The sequence below is a fragment of the Macaca fascicularis genome, chromosome 4 (assembly GCF_037993035.2).
Source record: "Macaca fascicularis isolate 582-1 chromosome 4, T2T-MFA8v1.1".
NCBI lineage: Eukaryota > Metazoa > Chordata > Mammalia > Primates > Cercopithecidae > Macaca > Macaca fascicularis.
In genome coordinates, this window is record NC_088378.1 from 55,249,796 (window position 1) to 55,274,498 (window position 24,703).

A 24,703-nucleotide genomic window follows, 5' to 3' on the forward strand; every position below is an offset into this window, starting at 1 on the left:
AAGTCAAGGTAGATTTATGGTGAAAGTAGGCACACACACAGATAAATTGCTCATATTTGTTTTAACTCATTTTTTAACTTGTTTTTGGACAATTTTCATTTTGTTACATCATGTTTTTAAGTTTTGTGTTTCTGTTTTGTTTTGTTTTTTGAGACAAGAGTTTTGCTCTTGTTGCTCAGGCTGGAGTGCCATGGCACGATCTCGGCTCACTGCAACTTCCGCCTCCTGGGTTCAAGTGATTCTCCTGCCTCAGTCTCCAGAGTAGCTGGGACTACAGGCGCACGCCACCACGCCAGGCTAATTTTTGTATTTTTAGTAGAGACAGAGTCTCACCATGTTGGCCAGGATAGTCTTAAACTCCTGACCTCAGGTGATCTGCCCTTCTAGGCTTCCCAAAGTGTTGGGATTACAGGTGTGAGCCACTGCGCCCAGCTGTTTTCAAAACTGCTTTTCTAACTTACATTTTTTCTAACGTGATTTTTTTTTCTCTTCTTAATCCTTGGGCTGCCGCTTCTCTTCATCTTTCTCCCCAGCCCTTCCTGCCTTCTTTCCAAGCCCTCTTCTTCCTCCTCACTTCTTTTCTTTTCCTTCACCCCTACTGTCCTCCCCCACTTTATATGCAGAGTTTGCATATTATTTTTGTTAATTACATACTGAGTCCCTCCAAGCATAGATTAAATGCTTCTAGATAACAGGATTCTGATTTTTGTATATTTAAATATCTAGTATCGTTTCATATAAAAAGATGTTTATAATTATATAGGACAATAGTTGAAAATGGGTTGAAAGATAACATGTTTTCTTTTATTTTAGAGTTAAAAACTCACCACTGAAACAGTCTCCAGGTTATCAGACAGAACTGGTTATTCAGTTGGTTTGGGTGGGTGGAGAACCACCACAACAAATAACCAGCCTGGCAGTCAACTCTTCCTATGGACTGTAAGTATAAAGTTATTTTTTTTCTAAGTCTCTTCATAGTATTCCATACATCATTTTGTTTTTAAAAATAGAAAGGATGGTCTTTGTTATATCGTCACCTAAAATGGCATTCTATAACTTTAATTTCAGACCAAATTCACTGTTTATTTGGAACATAATTTCATTCTGAATAACTTACTTCGGGTATGCATGCAGTACTTCCTGATGTAAAGTTAAATGCCTCATGGACCAATAAATTATTTGCGATGAAGTTTTAAAGTCAGTATATCCTCTCCTAGATATACCCCCAGAAATAATTTTCTTATTAATAGTTACTGTAATGGAAATCTAACAACATGAACCCAGAAGACTGTGTTATAAAACTGATTTTTGTAACTGTTGAACTGTAGTTGTGTAATTTTTCTTTCTACTTTCAATTAACTTGTGTAAATTGTAAAGGCCTGATAATTAATATTCACCTATACTACAGTATACTTGTTTTATTTATCAATTCATGCCTTCAGCCATATAGTGTTAGTTATACATACTTTTATTACAATATGATAGACTTGTAAAACATTTGTTATTTTCTTGTTTCAGAAGTCAACACTGCAGTGTAAGCAACTGCTTCCTGACTGTTCAGTCCCGGAGCTATTTATCATGTGTAGCTCATTATCTCCTTGCTTGATGCTAGCCCTAGGGACTCATTCATTTTTTTTCTTGCCAGTAGCTCCTACCACCTACTCTGTCTCTTGCAGCTGTACAGTTAGCCCTCTGTATCCACCTGTTTCTTCCATGGATTCAACCAACTGCAGATGAAAAATATTCAGAAAATATAACAAAAAAATACAACAATTAAAAAAATAAATTTTAAAATACAGTATAAAAATTATTTATATAGCATTTCCATTGTATTAGGTATATGTAAATAATTTCAAGATGATTTAAAGTATATAGGAGACTGTATGTTAGTTACATGCAAACTCTTTGCCATTTTGTATTGAGGACTTGAACATCCGCAGATTTTAGTATCTGTGGGGGTCCTGGAACCAAGCTTCTGAAGAAACCAAGGGACAACTATACATCAAACTAACACTGGCTACAGTCTGAGATAGTCTTCTTTCATATATTTTATTTGCTGCCATACAATGTAAGAGCACAAACTTTCCTATTTTAAATATTTTATTGTCCACAACCATTAAAAAACATAGGAAATGAGAAAAAGAACCAATAGGAAGTTTCAAAGGAAGGTGCAAATCAATGAATTACAGGCCTCACTAGGCTTACAGTTGTATTTTGTTTGGCAATTTCTGTGTATTTTTAGAATTTTAATTAGTTACCAAGACTATATAAATCCATACTTAGAGCTCCAACTTAAAAATCTGATTATGTGGCCGTGTCCATGTTTCTGCATGGCAGCTTCAGCTGGAACAGAGTTGAAGCTTTTCATTAGATGTGCCATACACTCTTAAGTAACCGTGTGCTTACATGTCCTCTTTTACTTACTTATATAGCCCTCTATACATGTCAGTTTTCCATTCCTGGCTTAAAATATCTTAAAAGAATAAATTTCCTTTATTCATAGTTCCTGACTCATAATTGAGAAGATATTTAGAACACCCCAAAGTGAGGCCTCCAAGATGTATACTTTCTACTTTTTATTCTTGACTTGAATGATTACCAAAACTTACCCTAATGTCTAATCTCCTACTTGCCTAGTACAAGGGAATGTCTCCCACCCGTGAGGAGCTCAAAATGCCCCCAAGGTAGAAAAATAGATGTTGCATTGCGAGGTGTGAGAGATTTCTATCTCTGATCAAGTTTCAACTCCTATGCCAAATATTTTTATAAATAATACAGTTGATTGATTTAGTGATATTAAATAATTAATGTCTGCAGAAGATCTAAACAGTTCCATGAGAAGGCACATGTAACCTGTATTTCAGTTCCTATAGTTATCTTTTGTTTCAAAGAATTTTCTGAAGGACCCACCATGCTTCTTTCTTCAGCCTTGTAGACTGTAGTACATTTTCTTGGAATTATTTGATTGTGCTAAAATGTTTGTTATTTTCCTATTTGCAGGGTGGTTTTTGGCAACTGCAATGGCATTGCTATGGTTGACTACCTCCAGAAAGCAGTGCTGCTCAACCTGGGCACTATTGAATTATATGGCTCTAATGATCCCTACCGGAGAGAACCCCGATCTCCTCGTAAATCTCGACAACCTTCAGGAGGTAAAAAGAAGAAAATCCTGAGCTTTAGGATTTCTATAAATGCTGACTTACTTCTGTGAATATAAGTATTTCAGTTAGGTAAATAGCTTGCCTGATTTAGTCTGTATATATAGACTTCCAAAAACTAGCAAAAGGCATGAGTCTTATTTTTTATTTTTGTTTTCTATAGTTGTGGTTTTTGCTTTTTTTTTTTTTTTTTTTTTTTTTGAGACAGGGTCTCACTCTGTCACCCAGACTGGTGTGCAGTAGTGCCTTCATCGCAGCCTTGACCTCCTGGGCCCAGGTGATCCTCCCACCTCAGCCCTCTGAGTAGCTGGGACCACAGGCACATGCCACCAAGCCCAGCTGATTTTTTGTATTTTTTGTAGAGATGGGATTTTGTCATGTTGCCCAGGCTGATCTCAAACTCCTGGGCTCAAGCGATCACCTGCCTCAGCCTCCCAAAGTGCTGGGATTACAGGTGTGAGGCACCACACCCGGCCTGCTTTTCTTTTTAATATTATAGGATTTTATTGCACATTGAGAAAGAACCACAGGATCAAACTTCTCAGCTGAAATATAACAAAAGGAATATTTGTATCATTATTATATAAAAAAGTTACTTTCAGAGATTTTGTTCCTTTTCATTGTTTGGTTTTTGTAAGACCAATGATTTATTATTTAAACTATTTAATTCAAAGGAATCATTCCCATGTGGGAAAAAAAGGAAAATGCAAAAGTAAATTTTAGTTCTTTGAAAATATAGCATTCTCAGATAGCTTTGATTAAATGTAAGCCTACAGTCATTGAGAATTCTCTTTATAGAGTTCTTTTATGTTTGCTAGGTAATTAGTCGTAATTTTAAATGTTCTACCATAATACCTCAAGGTATACATGTATACTTAGCTATATATACCAGTACTTCTTGCCCTTTTTTCATTTCATGACACACACAAAAAAATGGCGTTTGATATATGGCACACAGGGTACACTAATGAGGCTTCCAGTTATAACTGGCCTGGTGATACCCAGTTTCCCCAGGGCCTGCCCAGCTGGACCAGAGATTGAGGGCAACCCTATTTGGGGCATACTTAACTCATTTGCAGAATACCAGTGTGTATTGAAACACCATTCGAGAAGCTCTGGTCTGTACTTCCTAACTCAGTCTGCTCTGAATTAAAAGTCATTCTGCAATTCATTTTTCAGTTGTGTTCAGTACATTATTAACTAATACTGCAAATTTTACAGTTCATGGGAAAGAAATATGAGGGGATATAGACCTTTCTATTACTTTGGCTTGATGATTGAATTTTTCTTTTCAAAGTTTTGTTTTTCCATTTTTGTTTGAATGTGATCATTTTGTCATGTAATATCTTCAGCAGAGATTGTTGTCCCAACCATACCATTCTAGTATTTTTGTCTCCTTTTTTTTTCCTTCCGCTTTTCATTGTTTCACTAAGGTGTGCTGATTGTGACTTCTTGCATGTGCGGCCTTTCTAGCTTATATTCTGAATCTATGAAAAAACTTCGTTCTTCTTTTTTAAGTAAGTCATTTATGCTTTGGCTTGTTTGTTCTTTGTAAAATCATTGGGAGTTTTTTTGTTCATTTTTAAAAGAGCTTATTAAAACATTCTATGTCTAAAACACTGTACTCATTACTTAGATTCATCTCATGACATGTATATGAAAACAGCTATTTAAATACTTGTGCCCCAATTCTATCTCTTTATAAAGCAAAGATACTAATATTTAATGCTAGAATGTTAGAAAGTTATCATGATAGAGAAGAAATATTTTTTGAAGATAAAACCTTTAGTTTATTTTACAAATGTGGTAAAAATTTCACTATCCATAAAATTAACCTCTTTTCTCCTTTATACCTTATACTAGCTTATATAAAATTGCTAGAAATTAAATGCCTAGATTTATCTAAGGATAGAGACTGATTTTTAGCATTTAATTTTAAAAATACTTTTTAAAATTTCACTGCATCCTACATTATTCTCCAGTAAACCCCATAATACATATTATTTATATTGTTGTTTGCTTTATTTTATTATTGAAGAATTAGCTATGTAGGCACAGGAGAACTATTTGAGTTTTTCTTTATTAGTTTAAGATATTCACCCATTGTTATTATGCCTCACTTTGTCAATATTTAGGGTTATATTTTAAATAAAAATTAAAATTATGTTGAAATATGTTTTAAAATAACGTCTTAAGAATATTTCTGACACTAATCCCCCCCAAATTTATAAATATTTGAAATAAATATAGAATGATTGGTATAAAAGTTCTTTGTCGTGAGGTAAAAAATGATATTCTTCCTAACGTGTATTTTATAACATGTTCTTAGGTGTAGACCAAATATCATCAAATTGTTCTTCAGGCTGTTTTAGAAGAACAGTTTAGAGAAATTTTTTGTTTTGCTACAAATAGATGCTGATATATTTTATAAAGAATGTAGTTCATATGAATTTTAACATAAAACTGTTTCGGCTAAGTTTAAATGTGTCATAGCTGTACTACAATGCAGTTGTATTATTTAGTAAAATATAGGCCATGTTTTCATAATAAAAATTCTAAAACTGTCACAAGGACAAAAAGTAATGAAGTATTTCAGCTACTCATATCTGCTAAAAATCTGATTCTACTAAAAATGAACTGTTGGATAATATGTATCTTGTTTTGCTGGTCACGTTTTATGATTCAGTAGAATGATAAAATACTAATAATTGTGTGTATATTAAATCTACTAATGATTGCGTGTATATTAGTAGAAAGTAGAATTAAGTAACTTTGATTCTGAGTGCTACATTAAGAAGAATCATTTTCCTCTCTGGAAAGTATGAAAGCTATAAGAGAAATTGAAGCCTAAGGTCCTTTATGTAAATGAGGCAGACCAAGCAATAATAAAAAGAATATCAAGATAATTGGTGAATTTAAAAGGTATCCCCAGCTGATGAAGGTCAAACATTTTACATTTCAGTTTATTTGAGGCACAAATTAGTCAGAATTCTAGAATGAGTTGCTATGTGCATATAGAAAATAGAAATGATCGATAGAAGTCAGCAGAAGTTCACTAAAAGTAAGTTGTAGCAAAATCAATTTTACTTTTTTAATCTGGTAACTACCTTGATGACTTATGGCAGCCTGTTGACCTAATGTTGCCTGAAGTTAATGAGGTATTTGAAAATTAATTTTAGGATATTTCTGTGAACCAGACAAGTAGAAGTGACCTCAATACCTATTTCAGTTTAATGATGGAAAGTTTGATTAAACCAAGAGTCAGCAAACTATTGTCTGTAGGCCAAAACCTAGCCTAGTGCCTGATTTTGTACATACAGGTTTATTGGAGAAATACCATGTTTATTTGTTATGTGTTGCAGCTTTTGTGCTGCAACATAACAGCTGAATATTTGGTGACAGAGATTTTGGCTGAAAAAGCCTGAACTATTTATTACTTGGATCTTTACAGAAAACATTTGTGAGCCCTCTCAGTTAATGGTACTGGATTAATGTGTGGTCTAATTACCTTGATGTAGTGTGCCTCAGTTAATGCATATATTGTGTTGAATAACATAGGATTATGTTTTGTTGAATATTTCAAATAGTAAATGTAGCTTCCTATCTGGACTTTTGAAAGATAAGATAGGCTTATCAGAATGGTCACTATTTCAGGGCAAGGTAGGTATTACATTTGATGGCAGAGTAACAACTCAAAAAGATAATTTATCGGTAGAAACAGTAAATTTAAACCAAAGAAATGAGATTTATCAACAATACATGTTGAGTCCTGAGTTTAGGTTATAAAGATTGATTGTTTACATATAGAACAGAAAACACTGGCTTAAGAGTAGTTCGTGTGAAACATAATTGGAGATTTTGTTAAAGCACATCTAAGTTTAAATCTCCACTCTTTGTATAAGTTTGTGATACTAGAAAGGATATTTCTCTGAGGCTCAGTGTCCTCATTTATAAAATGCAGATGGTGACTCCCTCATAAAGTTGGTGTGATTATTGAGAGGACACATGTGGCATACCTAATCATGTGAGTGAACGTTGTTGGCATTCAGGAGGTTGTTTTGTTACTGTTGACCACAACTTCGTGTGTGCCAGTAATGTGGCAGAACTGCTGAATATACTAATGTGAGAAGTTTAGAACAGTTAAAATTATAGTTCTATGTCTATGTCTATGTTATGTTATTTTCTCCTTATTTTTAAATCAGGGCATTATAAAAAGCAGATTTTGTCCTAAAGCATGCAGAGCTTTTCTACCAGTAAAAAAAAAAAAAAAAAAACTCTAAGAGTGGCAATTAAGTGGACCATTTCTATAAGTAATTAGGTTTTTGTTCCTGTATAAAATGCCTAAAACACTCAGTGCCTCAGTTTCTTCTTCTGTAAAATGAGAATAATACTGTCTATTTCATTTGCTGCCGTTAGGGTTAAATGAATGAAGCACTTAAAACCATATCTGGCACATTGTAAGTACTCAGTAAATGTCACTTAAGACCACTTAACTAATTGGGTTGAGTGAGATACGTTTGACCAGAGCCTAGGTAGATGTATTGCTAGGAATATTTGTTGAAGGGATTCTGGCAGCAATAGAGGGGATAGATTAGGTTACATGCTATGAAATTCTTTCACATGTATTCACTCAAACATTCAACAAATATTGAGACTACCATGTGCTATGCACCATTATAGGCAGCAAAACAGACAAAATTCTCTACCCTCACGGAACTCATGTTCTACTGGAAGAGACACACACTTAAAAAAATAAGTAATATACAGTAGATTACATTAATAGTGCCGAGGGGAAAAGTAATTGAAGGAGGATTTGAAATATCAATGATGGAGTGTTAAATTCAAAATAAAATAGAGTGTCTGGATGACTTCAAGTTTAAAGGAAATGAGAGAGCTATTATCCATGAGGATGTCTGGGAAAACAATCAAACAAAAAATATTTCATGCAAGAGAATAAGCACAATTTGCTCTGAAGCAGTACACCTGGTGAGTTCAAGGAACAATGAGGAGTCAGTGTGGCTGGAGAAGAGAGAGTACCAGTGGTGGGCAAGTCAGTGAAAACAGCAGATAGTCTGAGAGGTAACAGGGTACAATATACTATAGGATCGTATACATCACCCCACCAAGTAGGGTTGGACTTTGACTTTTACCCTAAGTGAGAGAGAAGGCACTGAATGGATTTTTAGCTTATTTAACAGTTGTTTAATATCTAAATGAAATCCTCTCTATCCACATTCCGTAATTCAACTCCTAAATGTTTCTTCCTTGGCCTTTTTAAGAATGATAACTATATCATGTAAGTCTAATAACTTTTTTAGTCAATAAGTTCAGTAATTATTATATCATGAGGACCCTCAACTGAAACCTCAAAGTGATTTCCCCTAAGTATAATTTTTAGTAGCAGTTGACAAAATACCAAGGGGGTAAAATTTCAAATTTGATCATTTTTATTCAGTGCTAGGCACATCATAAAACTGGAGTATGTTATCACTACTGTTTAGATATCCTCTGAGTGTGCTATCAAGAAAGAGTACATGTATATAAACAAATATTTTATCAAAGATTAAATGCATACCTATAATTACATCTATCATCTTAGAACCATAAAAACCAGGTTTTCTTCCAGGACCATTAGTTTGATGAAGATTTTTTTTTAAACTACTAATTATCAGGCTGGGTTGGTGGCTCACATCTGTAATCCCAGCCCTTTGGGAGGCCTAGGTGGGCGGATCATTGGAAGTCAGGAGTTCGAGACCAGCCTGGCCAACATGGTGAAACCCGTCCCTACTAAAAATACAAAAAAATTAGCCGGGCTTGGTGGGGCACTCCTGTAGTCCCAGCTACTCGTGAGGCCAAGACAGGAGAATCGCTTGAACCCAAGGATGTGGAGGTTGCAGTGAGCCGAGATCGCACCACTGCACTCCAGCCTGGGCGACGGAGGGAAACACTGTCTTAAAAAACAAACAAAAAAACGACTAATTCTCATTCAAGAACTTCCTATCTAATAAAAAAAACTAATGTGTGCCTCAAAATAGAAAACTTTTCTTAGAAGCCCAGTTCAGTACTCATGTTCTCAGAAAATGTTACTTTGAAAGCTTTCTCAGTGACTGTTGGAAATGTGTTTACCAAAGTAATAGAAAAGCAGATACTGGTGATACATACACATTCTGTTCGTCGATGTGACACCTGACTTCTAAGGCTCGGACATGTGACTCCTTGCCCAGCTAGTCCAAATTCTTGATGTGTCTTTATTTATAGTGTTTAGACAATTTGCAGGGGTTTTTATAACTTCAGTCACCAGGGAAATTTATAATCATATTGTTTACTTTGTATTTTATCATAGATTATATTTTTAACTGATGAATGCTGTATTAGTTTGAGGTGTTTTAATATAAAATATTTCTGTCTCAAACCCAATGAGCATGGTATCAATACCAACAGTCTGTTAATTTATTGGGTTCTTTTTAATGGACGGTAGTTAAATATGTACTATAAATAAAAGACCAAACCGCACTTATATAAATTTATGGGTTGATTTGTTTTTTGTTTTTGTTTTGTAGCCGGTCTGTGTGATATTAGTGAAGGGACTGTTGTTCCAGAGGATCGCTGCAAGTCTCCAACTTCTGGTAATTTGTTTTTTTTAAATTTCATTAATAATTACGATTCTATAAAATCTAAGATAGCATACCAGTGTACATTTTGATAGAGATGCATTTAAAATACATCTACAAAAACTTTTGTGTTGTATATTTATCCTTAAAATCTTAACTGCTTTCTTTGACTTCTGATTAAGCGGAAAGAAATGTAGCTGTGCTAAATAAAAATCCAAAACTTCACCTGCTGAGAATCCTGTAATTGTTTATTTAACTTTCTTATATTTACACCTTTTTTATAGAAAATATATCTTACTCCTTACCATTGGATCAAATGTCTTAGTTATCTACAATCTTTAAACGTTATGAAAAAATGTTTAACACTTATAATCAAGTCATGAGTATGGTCAATTCGAATAATTATAGACTAGTTGTGTGTATTTTTATTTATGATGAAAATAATTTCTTATACATTTATAGCTGTATTAAAGCAGTTCTCATTTCTTATCTATAGATGGGTCTTTATGTGACTTATGCATATATTAATATTTCAAAAGAATGTTATTTTTATTATTTTTGGAGACCTCTTAACAAGATTTTGAATTTATTTTATTTTGGTGGATTGATCCTTTTCTAATCCTTCATAAAGTTAATATTATTCACCAGTTTTCTAGTGAAAAGATCATTCATAGCATAAGTAACACTGTTGTTAAGACAGTTTTTGTTCCTTCCATAGCTGGTATACTACATCAGAAACAATTGTCAGAATGGGAAATATTGACAAGAGTATTTTGTTTTACTCCCTCACATTTTAGTGTAATATTTTATTATATCTAAGACTGCAAAAGCTTTTATGATGTTTTCCTTTTACAATTGCATTTTCCTGATGTTAAACTAGTTGATTATTTCTTAAAGTTAAAATGTATCTATGCATTTTCTGACTTTCTTGTTCTTTAAACTTCATATTTAAATTTATTCATTAAACTAATAAAACATATGGAGGAATTGCTCACATAATTAGTACCTGATAAGTTTTAACATTGGTAGAATTAAGTTTGAATGAATAATATGAAGCAGGAACTGTTTTCTGTCTCCTAGGATTATTTATTTCTGAATTTGGAATTTAGAATTGTAATATCTTTTAGTTCTTACTCTTCTTCTAACTACATAAAATAATATTCTGACCTTCTCATCTTCTCCAAAATCCATGTAAATGCATTTGTCAGTATGTTAAGTATATAAGCCAGGGTGGACAATTTGGACATGGAACATGTAATATGTTATGCTTAAATATGTTAAATCCCATAGGATGCGTTTTAATAAGATTCAGCCCAAATAAATTAGTACTCCTTTTTATTCTGGGCCAGACTTTCAAAAAGTGGATACATCTAGCCCTTTGAAATAAACGAACAAGTGATATTTGAAGATAGGTGTATATTTAAATCTAAGTATATAAATATAAAAAGTAAATCAAGGTTAAAACCCCTGTAAATTCTGTTTCTCAAAACAGAGAAACTCAAACATGGTTCAGCATTTTCAAATACATTTTTGCTCTTTGGTCCATGTGAAAAGGAAAGTAATGGTTTTAACATGCAGAAATTCAGATGACCTAGATATTTCATTGTTTCTATCTCAGCATGTTTGAAATGCAAAGTAAAAATTGTGACTTCAAAAAATCATTGATAAATCATGTATTCTTATCATTAGGTATAGAAACCTTTATTTAGTTTAGTCTTTGATTATGCTCTGAAAAACATAAGAATTCTCTGAGACTTATATTGGTTTCTACATATCAGGAAATACTGTTTTTTTAATAAAAACTTTAAGAGGGAATAGTTGTTTCAGATCGCAGGAGATACCGGTTATGCACAACTAGTAAGAGTATTACCATAGAAACTAGAGTGAGATTCTGGAAAACTATTTTAATGTAAATAATTTTGACACTGCATTTTTGTAGCTTGTGTGTGTCTTTCTCAACTTGTCCATGTAAGAATTCTTAATAGTAATTTTTGCCATCTCTCATGGGTTAATTATCTTACTCTGTATATTTGTAACTTTTTTGAACGTTCATTCCTGTTAACATAGAAATAATTTATTATTACCCCTCTGGCCAACACATGCAAATTCTACTAATTTGAGATGGTCAAAAAAGAATAACAGATGGGATGAATTTGAAGTGAATCAAAAGAGCCACAAGGGGATCATGTTTTTAAAAACATAAAAATTAGTAATTAAATTACAAGCCTCAAATAGTTTCCACAATGAGAGTAATATAAAAAGGTAAAATAGTTAATTGATGCATTATAGATTATTAAAACTGATATAGCAAATATAAAATAAGTTGGTATTTATGGGAAAAGAAGAAATGTATAAAAGTGGATTGGGAGTTAAAATGAGTCTCTCATAAATACTAAGAGGCAGACAAATACAGAAATATAAAATAGCCATATGCCTTTATCAAAACCAGTAAGTTCATTTAAAATAATTCGTATATGAAGGGAAACTTTTTTGAAAACCTTTTAAATCTCGTAATTAAGATTTGTGATCTCAACTGTTTAGTTAATTAAAATCAAAGCTGTCTTCAGAAATCATCATGAGAAAATCCATGTAATGCATATAGTTAACCTTTTCATTTATTTTTAAATAAACCAGTGGTCCCCCTAACAGAAAGTTAATTCTGCCTACTGAACATATGCATCCTGAACAAATGAAGGGAAAGACCTTCATTTGATCTTTACGTCAAAGAACTCATGTTGCTTCAGTGAGCACTTTAGTAATACTGGAATTTGTTTAGTACTGCATGCAAATACACACACACACACACACACACATAACAAATCATGTTAAAATAATTTTTTTAACTGTTAGGTTATTTCAAGCTGAAGAAAACTCAGGGCCACCCATACCATAATATAAATGGTGCCCTCAAGTGCATTCATGATTTAAATGCTGTGTGTCCTAGAAAAACAATAAGCTGTGGATATTATCTGTGTTTCATTGTAGAAATTTAGTAAGTATATTCAAATAGGATAAGTAGAAAACTATTTTGGAGCTTTTGCATGAGCTGTCACAGAAGTTATAGCAATCAGTAGTAAGTATTTTTAGTTAGAAGAAAAATAAACCTCCTTGTTTTATTTACATTACAGCCTATGTTGCCTTCTTATATTTGAAAATATCAAATATTTTTCTAATTTTATTATGTATAGATATGTTATCCTGCTATTGCTTTGATATGAAATATATCAAAACTAGTATCAATAATACATTTTTGTGCATTCATGTGGCTATTTTGTAGAGATAATAGTGATATTTTCAAATATTTATAACATATAACCATTATATTATTTAGAATTAAATTCAGAAGTATACTAAAAACAACTATACCTATTTCTGTTCCTGGAAATGTTATGAGCTCAGTGTTACCTGTGTGATATTTTTTGAAGTGGGATTTATGAGGATCTGTAAATGACATTTAGCAAAAAATGGGACTTTAAAAAAGTAACCTTCTAAAACCACTATAAAAGTAGTGGTTCTGCCAATGTTGGCAGGTTTTAGTCAGTCAGAGAAAAGCTGTCAAGGACATTCACCACTTGACCAAGGGAAGGAGGTACAATTTTATTGGGGAGTGTTATATGTGGTGTCAAATTTTGACCTGATTCATTAAGATTCAGTGCTTTACTGGGATATTTTTAAAGCAGAGAAAGAAACCTTTTTATCTGCTTCCAGTTACATTCTAGGTATTTCCCTCTAGCAGAAAAGCATTATGAATTCAGCAAATACTTACTTAGAGAATTCTACATGTAACACACTCCACTAATTACAAAAGGAATACAAAAATGAATCAAATGTAGGCCCTGCCTTTTGGAAGTTCATTCCAGTGAGGCAGGTCATGTGTGCATAAATCTAAAATAATAAGGTATTAAGTGGTTAGCATCATATGAGAAATACATAGATAAAACATTAAGGTAACTCAAAGGAGGAGAAGTGATTTACAGCTGAGGAGACTGAAAAATTGAATGGATGAGGTATTGAGATGTGCCTTTAAAGAATAGTTGTCCAAAAGTGATCAACGAAAATACTACTTAGGATCGATCACATTTATAATAAAAGATGTGTGTTATAAATTAAAAGGAATACTATGAGAAATTAAAAATATTTTTAACCCAAAAAATCTTAAAGAAATATTAGGTAACTTTATATAATAATATTGGGAATCACAGCCAAAATAAAATTAAATATTTCTTACCTCCATAAATTTAAGTAGACATTTGAACATACCTGCAAATATAAATATTATCTTCACTATTTTAAAGATCCCTTATTGTACATTTTAAAGATTTCTATGGTATGTAGTAGAATGAATATATAGTTTTAAACTGTCAGTCTAACTCTAAAATAACAAATTTTATCAGCAAAGTTATAGTACAAGATCTTGGTTCTGCTAGAGAAGCTGTATTCAGTTAATACTATCAAGAATTGCAGATTTTTTCAAAGAAACAGTTAAATACTATTTATAGTTTTCCTTATATATTTTCTAACATCTAATATACCGAGATTTTGCCAAATTGTTACAGAGTTAATATTTATATATACCAGGGTCTACCATGAGAGATACTGCACTACTTATTACTATACTGTAATAGTATAAGAACTGTTATTTACTATATACATGGTCTCTTCTTGTGGTCACTTAGGTGATAACTTGTTTTAAAAGTTACCAGATTTTTTATTTGTACATTTTTCTTGTTACAACTCAGTGTTTATGACTGACCATGTACCTGTTCCTTCCATTGTCTTCATTTGTGTAGGTTCTTCATCACCACACAATTCAGATGATGAACAAAAAATGAATAATTTTATAGAAAAGGGTATAGTATCTTGATTTTAAAGTATTTTCTTTTATGTTTCATTTATTTAGTTTACTTTGAATAGATTTTGACATTTTATATCAAAATATTATTTTCAGTGAAGACCAAAAGCAGAAAGTTTTCCAAGATGGTAGCCAATGATATAGGTAGGAAATAGAAATTTCTATTTTGTTTCTAATCCTTGCTATATGCAGTGCTAACCCAACACTGGAAAATTATCCATTGCATTGCATTTTTGTGTAAATTTGTTGTTCCTATGCTAAAAAATAATCTCTTGGGCTGTGTCTCTTTTAAACTCACTGGGGCAATAATTATTAAAAATCAGTTCAATTGGGTTGCAGTTCTTTCTCTGACTTACAGTGTGAATTTCTCTGTTAATTTTATTTTTGCTTTACTTTAAAATAAAGCAGGGTTCAATTTATGCCATAAGTAGCACAATTTTATACTCCCAGGTTTTGAAGCAGTTGCTTATAGTTTTATTTGTGTTTTTTCTACCTTTATTCCATCTCTCTCATATTTTCAAGACCCCGTATTTCAAGGAAATGGTTTTCTAAAAGATTGACCCTTTTAGTCTATAATCCGTACCGCCTTTGGCAAGATTAAATAGGAATTTTCTAGGACTGCCCCCACTCCCTCACTGCAAGTAAAAAATGCATTACTTCTTGTGATTGTTTTTGTGAATATATGTTGAGATGAATTACTCAGTCCAAAGTTCTCAAAGTTTAAAATTAGGGAACAAAATATATAATCAAACTTTGAGGACATAATCAAATTAGGGTTTTAAGGTCACGAAAGTTCAGATGTTCTCCAAAGATTTTTAAAGTCTTGAAAAACACTTTTAGAAAAAGAGGATAAATTTGATCTTTGATTTAAATTCCAAATTTTTATTATACAGTTATTGTATTATTTCCTCCCAAAACCTCTAGCACATACTCTTTGAGGTCAGTCAAATTAGAGGAATTTCTAGGCAGGTGGAATAGTTTTACTTTTTCTCAACTGATAATGTTTTAGATATGCTTAAATTTTCAAAAATTCTTAGAAGTAAAGTCCATGTTGTGCGTATGTTGTAAATTGAACCCTGTTTAGTCGTATTAACGGTGACTGACTGTTAGCCCCTTGTCATTTTTAAAATAAGGTGGTTTATTCTTGGGCAAAGGGCTCTTCATTTATGGAAAATCAATTATTTATCTTTGTATTTGTGGGTTTTTAGTGACTCTTTTGGTAATAGTTAAATCACTGTAATCATGTACTAGCACTATGGCACAATAGTCTTTAATAACCAATTTCAATTATTGTGTATTCTATCTTAATAGTACATTAGAGGTTCTTTTGTTGTCTTATTATGCAAAAAGAAAAGATTTCCTACTTATATTTTACTAAACAACTTTTTAAATTACCTAGGGACTTTATCTTGCATGAAAGGGACTTTGTATGTAATTAAATTTTCAAAAACAATTTTTTGTCTTATATTTTGTGCTGGGGTTCTATTTATTAAATGTACTGACTACCTTCCCATTTTTTTCTGTGTTTTAAATAGAATATGTAACATGGAATACTTGAGCTTGACTATTTGAAAGACTACATTAGCAAATTTATCAGTGTTGATAATGTTATTGGAAGGATAGTTCTTTGATGACATTCTTGATTTATTTTTATCTTATTGGTGAGTTTTACTTTTTGTCATGCCAGTTTCTGTAGCCATATATTTTGGGGAAAGCATGTTGTGTTAGCTTCATTCAGCTTTTCAAAATTGTTGTAGAACAGTTACACATAATTTTTTTTAAAGCTCAGGAACCATTGTTATATCCTTTGGCTTTGTTTGGAACCTTTCAGTGTGTGTGTGGTTTTTCTTAATCACAAGATTTGGGTATATATAAGGAAAGTTAGTGTCACAATTTTTTTCTTCTTTCAAAGGAAGACTGCCCCATTTTAGACTGTAAAGTTTTTGCATTTGAAAAACACATTAGTTTATCTCCCTACATTAGTATCTAGTTTTGTTATAAGAATTAATGTAAAATATGCTATCAAAAAACATAAAATGTCAATGAAACGTTGGAAAAAAACTCGTAGATCTTCTGAGGACCTCTCTGTCCAAGACTGATATTATGTGCGTGAAGCTGTGATGTCAAAAGTATTAGGACTTCTTGAGCATTCTGAACTCACCTTATCATCCGATCTCGTACCTGCTATGAAGTATCCTGAATCTCATGAACTTACCACCTCTTCTTCCTCAATATACAAGCATTTATAGCTTTAATTTTAGGTAGTTATGCAGTGGCCAAAACGTAAGAATTAGTACCTCCAGGGTTGCACTAGTAAAAGAGCCACCTTGTGTGGAAGGTGAGTAAATAGCTTGGCCCTGAAAGTTTGCCCCTGAGTTTTACCTGTTCTTTGAGAGTAACTGCTGCTGGTGTCAGTTTGTGTGTGTGGGTTTGTGTGTATGTGTTGTGGGTGGGTGGTACAGAATGGCAGTCACAATTTAATGGTTAACCCAAGCATGGGAAATAAACCACCCTACCATTTTTTTTAAACTGCCTGACAGGACAGCTGAGATAGCTGAGACTATAATAAGCTTTTTGAATGTATTTAGCCTTTATCTTATAATTTTTCTGGCATGTGCCAGCTTTTTATAAATATTTTTTTCTCAATCCACACAATAATCTCAGTGGGTTAGTTACTACTGTTTCCCTGTTTCACAGATAAGGAAACTGAATATAAGTAATGTATTTGTTGGTGCACAGCTAATAAATGAGAGCAGGATTTATACCCAGGTAGCCCCACTCCGTGGTCTGTCCTCTTAAACACTATGCTATTTTATCTCTTAATACAATTTACAGAAAACTAATGGATTCCAAAGCAAATTCATGGTGTGATTAATAACCAGATAATTTGGTTATGGCCCTGTTCTATCTATACAATAATCTGGGGAAAAAAAAAAAGATTAAGTTCTGTATTAGAACCAGATCATGGATGCCATCTTGGTACCCATCACTCAAGCATAATATAGTATCTGAAAGTCTACCTTCCTCAAAGACTAGACTCAAAGGAAGGATAACTAGAGCAAACTCTGGAGTACCCTAGCCCATCTACCCAAAGCCTAGCTTCATAGTTTATTTCCTGATTGAAAACTAAATCAGATGAATGATCCTGACAGTGACTTTGATCTTGCATAAGAAAAGCAGCCTATAAAGAAATAGCTTTAGTCTTGTGAGTTTGACAGGAAAAACATAACAATATAATGTAATTGCAGCATCCACAAAGAAAGCTTCATGCATGTAATATATATGCATATGGTAATTTGTTTTGCCTGTGTATACCTTATAAATTTTTATTAGTAAAATCTTAATTACCAACATTTTCAGAATCCATAGTTTTTCCTGTACTACTATAAATCACTTAGAAAATAAGATAGGGTATCAGTTTTTTTATTTACTTGTTATTTGTTTTATAAAAAATTGAAAGTATAGAGTTTCACAAAGCTTTTTATTTTTAATTCATATAAAAATAGTCCTACAATGCATATCTTTGTTAACAATGTATTAATCAAATTTTTCATGATATACTTATGAAAAAATACAGCCTACATGCTAGCATTGTTCGATAAATTTGAAACTACATGATAAACCTTTTCTAAAGATTATTCTATTTCATTATGGTTTTGTTTCATGCTAAAAGTAGATTTCTAGCTGGAACCCATAGTCTGTGACCTGGTCTATATCCAGTTTTATTACTAATTTTCTTAGAGAAGGAATGATTACCAAATTCCTTCTGGTTACATGAAGTTGTGAGGGGAAAATAATCCTAAGGATAAAAAAATAACGACTCAAAATTATGGTTACTTAAATGAGTGCTTTGCCAAAAACAAATAGAAATAATAACTTCATTTATTGGGCACCTCCTAAATTCTGGACACTATACCAGCTATTTTTTTCATGTGGTATTTATTAATAAGAGGGAAAATTATACTTCCAAGGTCACTTTTATCTCTCCTATTCTGAGTTAGCATAATTATTTAGGTAAGTGTTAACTTAGCAAAAACTGGAGTAATTTTTGAATTCAGTTTAAATGACAATACTGTTCAAGTGCTGTTTTTATTAGTTCTGTTAAACATGAATCTCAGTGATTCCTTTTTTAAAGTGTTACAACATAACTAAAATCTTCTCTTTGTTGTTTTATTCTACATCACTAACTCATTAACTCACACAATTTTAAAGCAGTTCTAACACCTTTATTTTTCAAGAAAAGAAATTGAATGTCAGAGAAGTTAGGTTACACATCCAAAGTAATGCTCCATGGTAATGACTCAGGACCGGAATCCAGGCTTTTTGAGTCTTGTTTTACTATGTGTAGCATGTTTCATGCTTCATACTCAAGTATTCACTTTTTCTTTCTTATGTTATTGCTTTTTCTTTCTTATGTTATTGCTTTTTCTTGTGCGTCTTCTCAATGTATTTACAAGTTAAAAAATAAATTCACAAAGGTTCATTTAGATTCGTTACCATATGAATGAAAAAGTGTGTATTAAATTAAGTAGTGTGTTATCAAATTATTTTTATTCATTGTAAAACTCAAAGTAGTGCTGGTATTTCTACTTTACATTCCCCAGTATTCAACCTAAAACGTGGCCATTGAATTTGTAGAATTTAGCTTTTATATTCAATCCACAAGATGGCTGTTGAAAGAAGACACGCTCAGTTTGAAAGGGATGATTAGTAGTGTACAATGATACCATTTTTTACAGGTGTTTTTAATATTTTCTGTTTTGAAGGAAAATTATTACTTGACCTTAATTGGTCAAGAACTGAATTTGATAGGCAGATACTTCAAAATTATTATATGAGTCTGAGTACTAACAAATTATTTTTCTTTTTTAGAATGAATAAAAATTGAAAAGTATTGGCATATTTTATATTTAAATTTGAATTTTACTTTTGAATGTATTTTCTGTCAGATTTCTTAATAAAATATGCTGGAAAGTCTGTGTTTCATATTCCTGTACTTACTGTATGTGTACTTACCTCTCTGTTGAACTGCCTTTTTTTTACATTAAAAGGTTATGCAGTGACCTTTCTAGAAATAACCTGTAGTTTGCTTCCTAGCATAAAGAAAATTAGTCTGAGTTAAAGTTACATTACTGAAATTAAACTTTGTCAACTATTATTTGAACAAAACTAGAAATGTGGCAATTTATGTTCTGTCATTACCTATTTTATTAGTTTGTTAGGACAGTCACCACAAAATACCACAGATTAAGAGGCTTAAACAATTCAGGAGGTTAGAAGTCCAAGATCAGGGTGTCAGTGAGTTTGATTTCTTCTGATGCCTCTCTCCTTGGCTTGCAGACAGCTGCATTCTCATTGTATCCCCACATAGGTTTCTATGCAGAGCACGACCTTGGTGTCTGTGTATCCACATTTCTTCTTCTTATAAGAACCAATCAAATTGGATTAGGGCCCAGCCTAAGGGCATCATTTTAACTTAATCACTTCTTTAAAGGCCTGTCACCAAATATAGGAGAGGAACTGGGGCTTAGGGCTTTTATATATGAATTTTGCAAGGATGCAATTCATTCCATAACACTTACTGTGTTAGGTTTATGTAATACCTTGTATTCTGTACAGAATTCTCTTTGAGATGTTGCAAAGAGTTTAATTATGATGTTATTTAGACATTGAGTTTTATGAATGCTTGGAAAGCAGATGGGTCAGGAAAAAAAAATTGAAAAAAGCTCTGCGAGTTCAAGAATGAAAAAAACTTGGCATAGTCAAATCTTTACTAGACAAGTACTGATATCTCTTTAAAGATTTACCTCCATTTCAGGTAATGGGTATAGATTCTATGGGTATTTCCAAAAGTCATCTTTTTGATTTACAGTCTGTATTTAATTTGCCCTCTTTTTCACTTTATTTCTTTTCATTTGTGAAGAAATTTATCATTCTATAGAAGTAAAATTCCAATGACAGTTTTGGTTCCTTTATTCATTGCAATTATTTATTCATTGTGTTTATTAAGCACACATTAAATGCTGGAAACATACATATATAAAGTGTTTTGCAAGGTAAATTCTGTTTCTGAACTCCTGGAATATTTTAGCACGGGAGATAGACATTGGTATTATTAGTTCTAATGGCTACTAAAATACATGTGATACTTGACAAGAGAGTTTCTACTTCTTGGTTCCACTTTTCCTCTTGGATTCCCTGCTATATCCTGCAAACTGAGTTTTTTAAATTCCTTTACTATCTCAGTTGTTTTATTTAACACAAATACATTCCAACATTATCCCTTTCAAGAGAGTCGTGTTGGATCTCTGCCTGTGGAGACAAAAGTAATATTGTCATTTTATTCTAATTGTTGAAACTCAGTATAAACAAAAATCAACTTACTTTTATGACAGCTTCATCAGTCATAATAATTCTTTTTACCTTTTACCTTTGCTTTATTTTTTACTATAAATTTCAAATTCCAAAAAGTGAAGTTATAGTTCTGTTTTTCTTTCAAGAACACTTTAGAAAAAAGATGTGGACACAATGGGTAGAAGCAGTAAAGGAAAATTACAAAACATCTGTTTAATTTGCTTCTCTTGGACATCATACATCTTTCCTTGGTATTGAAATGTGCATTGCAGACATAATCATTGTGATCAGGTATAACTTCATTATTCCTACTAAGCAAATGCAGCTCTTTACTGTTTATGCAACCAGACAGTTTGATGTCCTTATTCAGGTTTATAAGAAGAGAGCAATGACCCGCCTTAACCACCTGGCTACACTCTCTGAGACGAGTTTTTCTCAGATTGAAGAAACCTTCTGTCAGGGGCAAGGGTTGAAGAATACACAGTGGAAGAAGAAAACAGAAACAATGTGTCTTCCAAGAACTCACCCAGATGGCATGCTTTCAGTTTGAAGGTCACAATAGAAGATGAGTAACTTCAAGACATGAACAGAAGTTTCTTGATAAGTACAGTGAAACAAGCTAGCTGGGTAAATGAGTTTCATAAGTGATTGTGGGACTCCTGGGAATTAGAAATATGAACATCACAAAATTGTTGGATAAAGTCTACAACCCCATCATCACAAAGTTATAGCAGAGTACAGGGTACAAGCCAGGAGGACCGACTGACTAGAGGTTCTCCAGAGATGGGTCTGCTTCTTGTGGTCTTGCCATCAAGGAGCTTCACTAAACAGACCTGAAGCAAGTATATTCCCCACAAGTCGCAAAAATTGAAAGATATATGGCCAGGCGCAGTGACTCATGCCTTTAATCCTAGCACTTTGGGAGGCCGAGGTGGGTGGATCACTTGAGGTCAATAGTTTGAGAACAGCTGGGCCAACATGGTGAACCCCGTCCCTAATAAAAGTACAAAAAAATTATCTGGGCATGGTGGCGAGCGCCTGTAATGCCAGCTACTGAGGAGGCTGAGGCAGGAGAATCACTTGAACCCAGGAGGCGGAGGTTTCAGTGAGCCGAGATTACACCACTTCACTTAGCGTGGGGTGGCAGGGTGAGTCTCCTCAAAAAAAAAAAAAAAAAAAAAAAAAAACTTTTAGCCAAAAGCTCAACTTTAGGCCTTAGGTTTAGGACTTAGCCACCCACTAAAAACAACTGTAAAAATTGGTCAAAAGATACAAGCTTAGTATTTCCAGGCATTGAACAACAGGCTTTCCAGGACTGTCATCCTTGAGAAAATGAATATACATGAGGTGAGCCCCACGTTTCTCCCACCTTTCTGCTCAGCTTTCTGCGACAGCATGTTCCCGTTGCAGCACAAGTGGAGCTGCGATGTCAGAAGCTAAGGAGGCAGACAATGGAGTTCTGGATTGCTGGCGTGACTGAAATACTTGCTAGAGAAGAGGAACTGCTCCAACAAGAGTCCTAGAAATCTCCGTAGATTGAAGCTAGGTCTTGAGAACTGTATATTTTGAATGCTTGCATTGGAACTGTTTTAAAGCAATGATCTCAGGTCTTTGTCTTAAGTTAGAAAAAGAAGGACAGATTAAACGCCAAGTTAATAGAAGGAATGAAATAGCAAAAAGTAGGTATCAGTGAAAGAATACCTAAATAATAGAGGTAAAGAGTTTTCAAGGATGAAGGTGAACAGTTTTCAAGTATGAAGACAATAGGCAGACATTTCTAACCATGAAGGAATATAGCAGTAGTTTTTAAAAACTACCTCATGGTGAAAGTTTCACAATTAAGTACTACAGCAAAATAACCCAAGAGATGGAAAGCCATGGCAGGAAGATTGATGTTGATCTTTAAATCCATTTAAACTTAAAACCTACACTAAACCTTTGTACAAGTTGTGATTATAATATACAATATGTTTTAATACTTATAAATGTGAAAATAATATAACTAATAAAAATCAAGAAGAAGGAATGTTTGATCATAACAGGAAAAGAGGGCTACTTTCCTGATCTTTCATAGCTGAGAGCCGATGTTTACTGTTTAATAGTTATGGAAATATTTCAACCTCTGAATGTTTTCTTCAATGTATTTTCCTATCCTTAGAGCTTTTAAGAAATGATATATCTTGTAGTAAAAAAGAAGTTTGAAATATAGTAGTTACTTTAGTTTCACTTTAGTTAGATGTAAGGAAAAGCAACTGTTTATTGTATTTAAGCATATAGTATCACATGTTTCTGCAAATATTAGTGGCTATCTGTATTTATACAAAGATATTAAATGGATGTTCAAATAATTTTAATGGTTATTTCTGGTTAGGATGTTGGGTGATTTTTTTTAATGTGTGCTTTTCTGCATTATTTGAATTATAATAAGAATGAATTATTTTTACAAAAGCAGTTTAAAATTTTAAATGTTAGTCATGACATTATATCTGGTTAACAACTGCTCTCTGAGGTTTTCTCAGCTTTACACTAAAGTACTTATGAAATCAAAGAAAAACATGGCCATTCAGTTTCAGCCGGAATTAGGTAAGGATATGTGATCACAACCCAAAGTCAACATTGCCACTCAAGACAAAGCCTTGGTAGATACTGCACAGTTCTCCTGCCTGCCACTTAGAAGCATTTAGATAGATGCCTCTTCATGCAAGGGAAAGAAACCCATTACAGACATCCTAGGATTTAAATCCTTTCCCTCCCTTCCTCCCTCTCCCTCACCTCCTTCCTCCTACTCCCTACCCCCACCCTGTGAAAGGCATGCATGCAAACTAGACAAGATTCAGAGGTAGATAGGTGATAACTAGTTAACATTCAGATTTCTCAGCTGCACTTAATACAGTAACAAAATGGACCAACTTCTTAAGTTTTGAGGGGATATAGTTGTAAGCAAAACTTTGACATTTAACAAAGTTACATATGTTTTTCTTTGTTTTCATCTAAACAGAAGTTTTTGTAGTAGTATACTTAATATACCTTTGAAAAAATATTAAAGGCACATTTTAGAGCTCCTTGAGATTTGGGGGAGTAGTACTGGCATTAATTTCCCCCTGTAAAACCCTATCCTAAGGAAATCCAAACTATATGCAAATATTTATGTACAACATTTTTATTCCTGTGTATACTGAAAAATTGGAAAATGCCTGATTCATAAGTGTTCATATAAATATGCAGCCATTAAAATATACTGACAGTTAATGACATTAAGAAATGCTTATTTTAATAGTGAAAGGCAGCAGGATACAGATTTCTTTATATAGTTGATCTCAACTATGTAAAGAAAAGTGGATTTTTAAAAGTGACTGGTAGGAAATATGCAAAAATGTTGCTTCTGACTATGGGCATTAATAGCGACCTTTTTTCTGTTTCTTTATTCTTTTTTGTCCAAATTTGCTATGAAAACACATAACTCAAAATAACTCAAAGATAAAAATGCATGTATAACATAAAATACAGTAAGAGAATATAATCTGATATGGCCCTCTGAATCTGTTAATTAAGAGGATGTGTATTTACATTCATTCTGTGCATTGAAGAAAAATACAAGTCTTAAAATATTTTCAGGAAGAAGGTGAAAAACATTATCCTGAATTTAAGATGCCTTACACAAGAGTCAATACTGTGATTTCATCAGTATGATGTTGTAGAACAGGCAAAACTGATCTGTGCTTAAAAAG

At 32.9% G+C, this 24,703-nt stretch overlaps 1 protein-coding gene across 5 annotated transcripts in view; it reads left to right on the plus strand.

Moving 5' to 3' along the window:
- Positions 1-24,703, plus strand: part of STXBP5 (syntaxin binding protein 5) — a 191,741-nt gene that overhangs the window by 126,144 nt on the left and 40,894 nt on the right. For 2 of the 5 annotated variants that reach the window (XR_012433518.1, XM_005552078.5), the window contains exons 17-21: positions 814-939; positions 3,001-3,152; positions 9,719-9,784; positions 14,560-14,619; positions 14,718-14,765. Coding sequence is in view for 3 of the 5 variants with exons in the window: in XM_005552078.5 (XP_005552135.1) it covers positions 814-939; positions 3,001-3,152; positions 9,719-9,784; positions 14,560-14,619; positions 14,718-14,765 (452 nt within the window). In the remaining 2 variants the exon portion in view is untranslated. The remainder of the gene's footprint in view (positions 1-813; positions 940-3,000; positions 3,153-9,718; positions 9,785-14,559; positions 14,620-14,717; positions 14,766-24,703) is intronic. The other 3 variants (XR_012433519.1, XM_005552080.5, XM_005552079.5) reach the window with 2 other exon arrangements.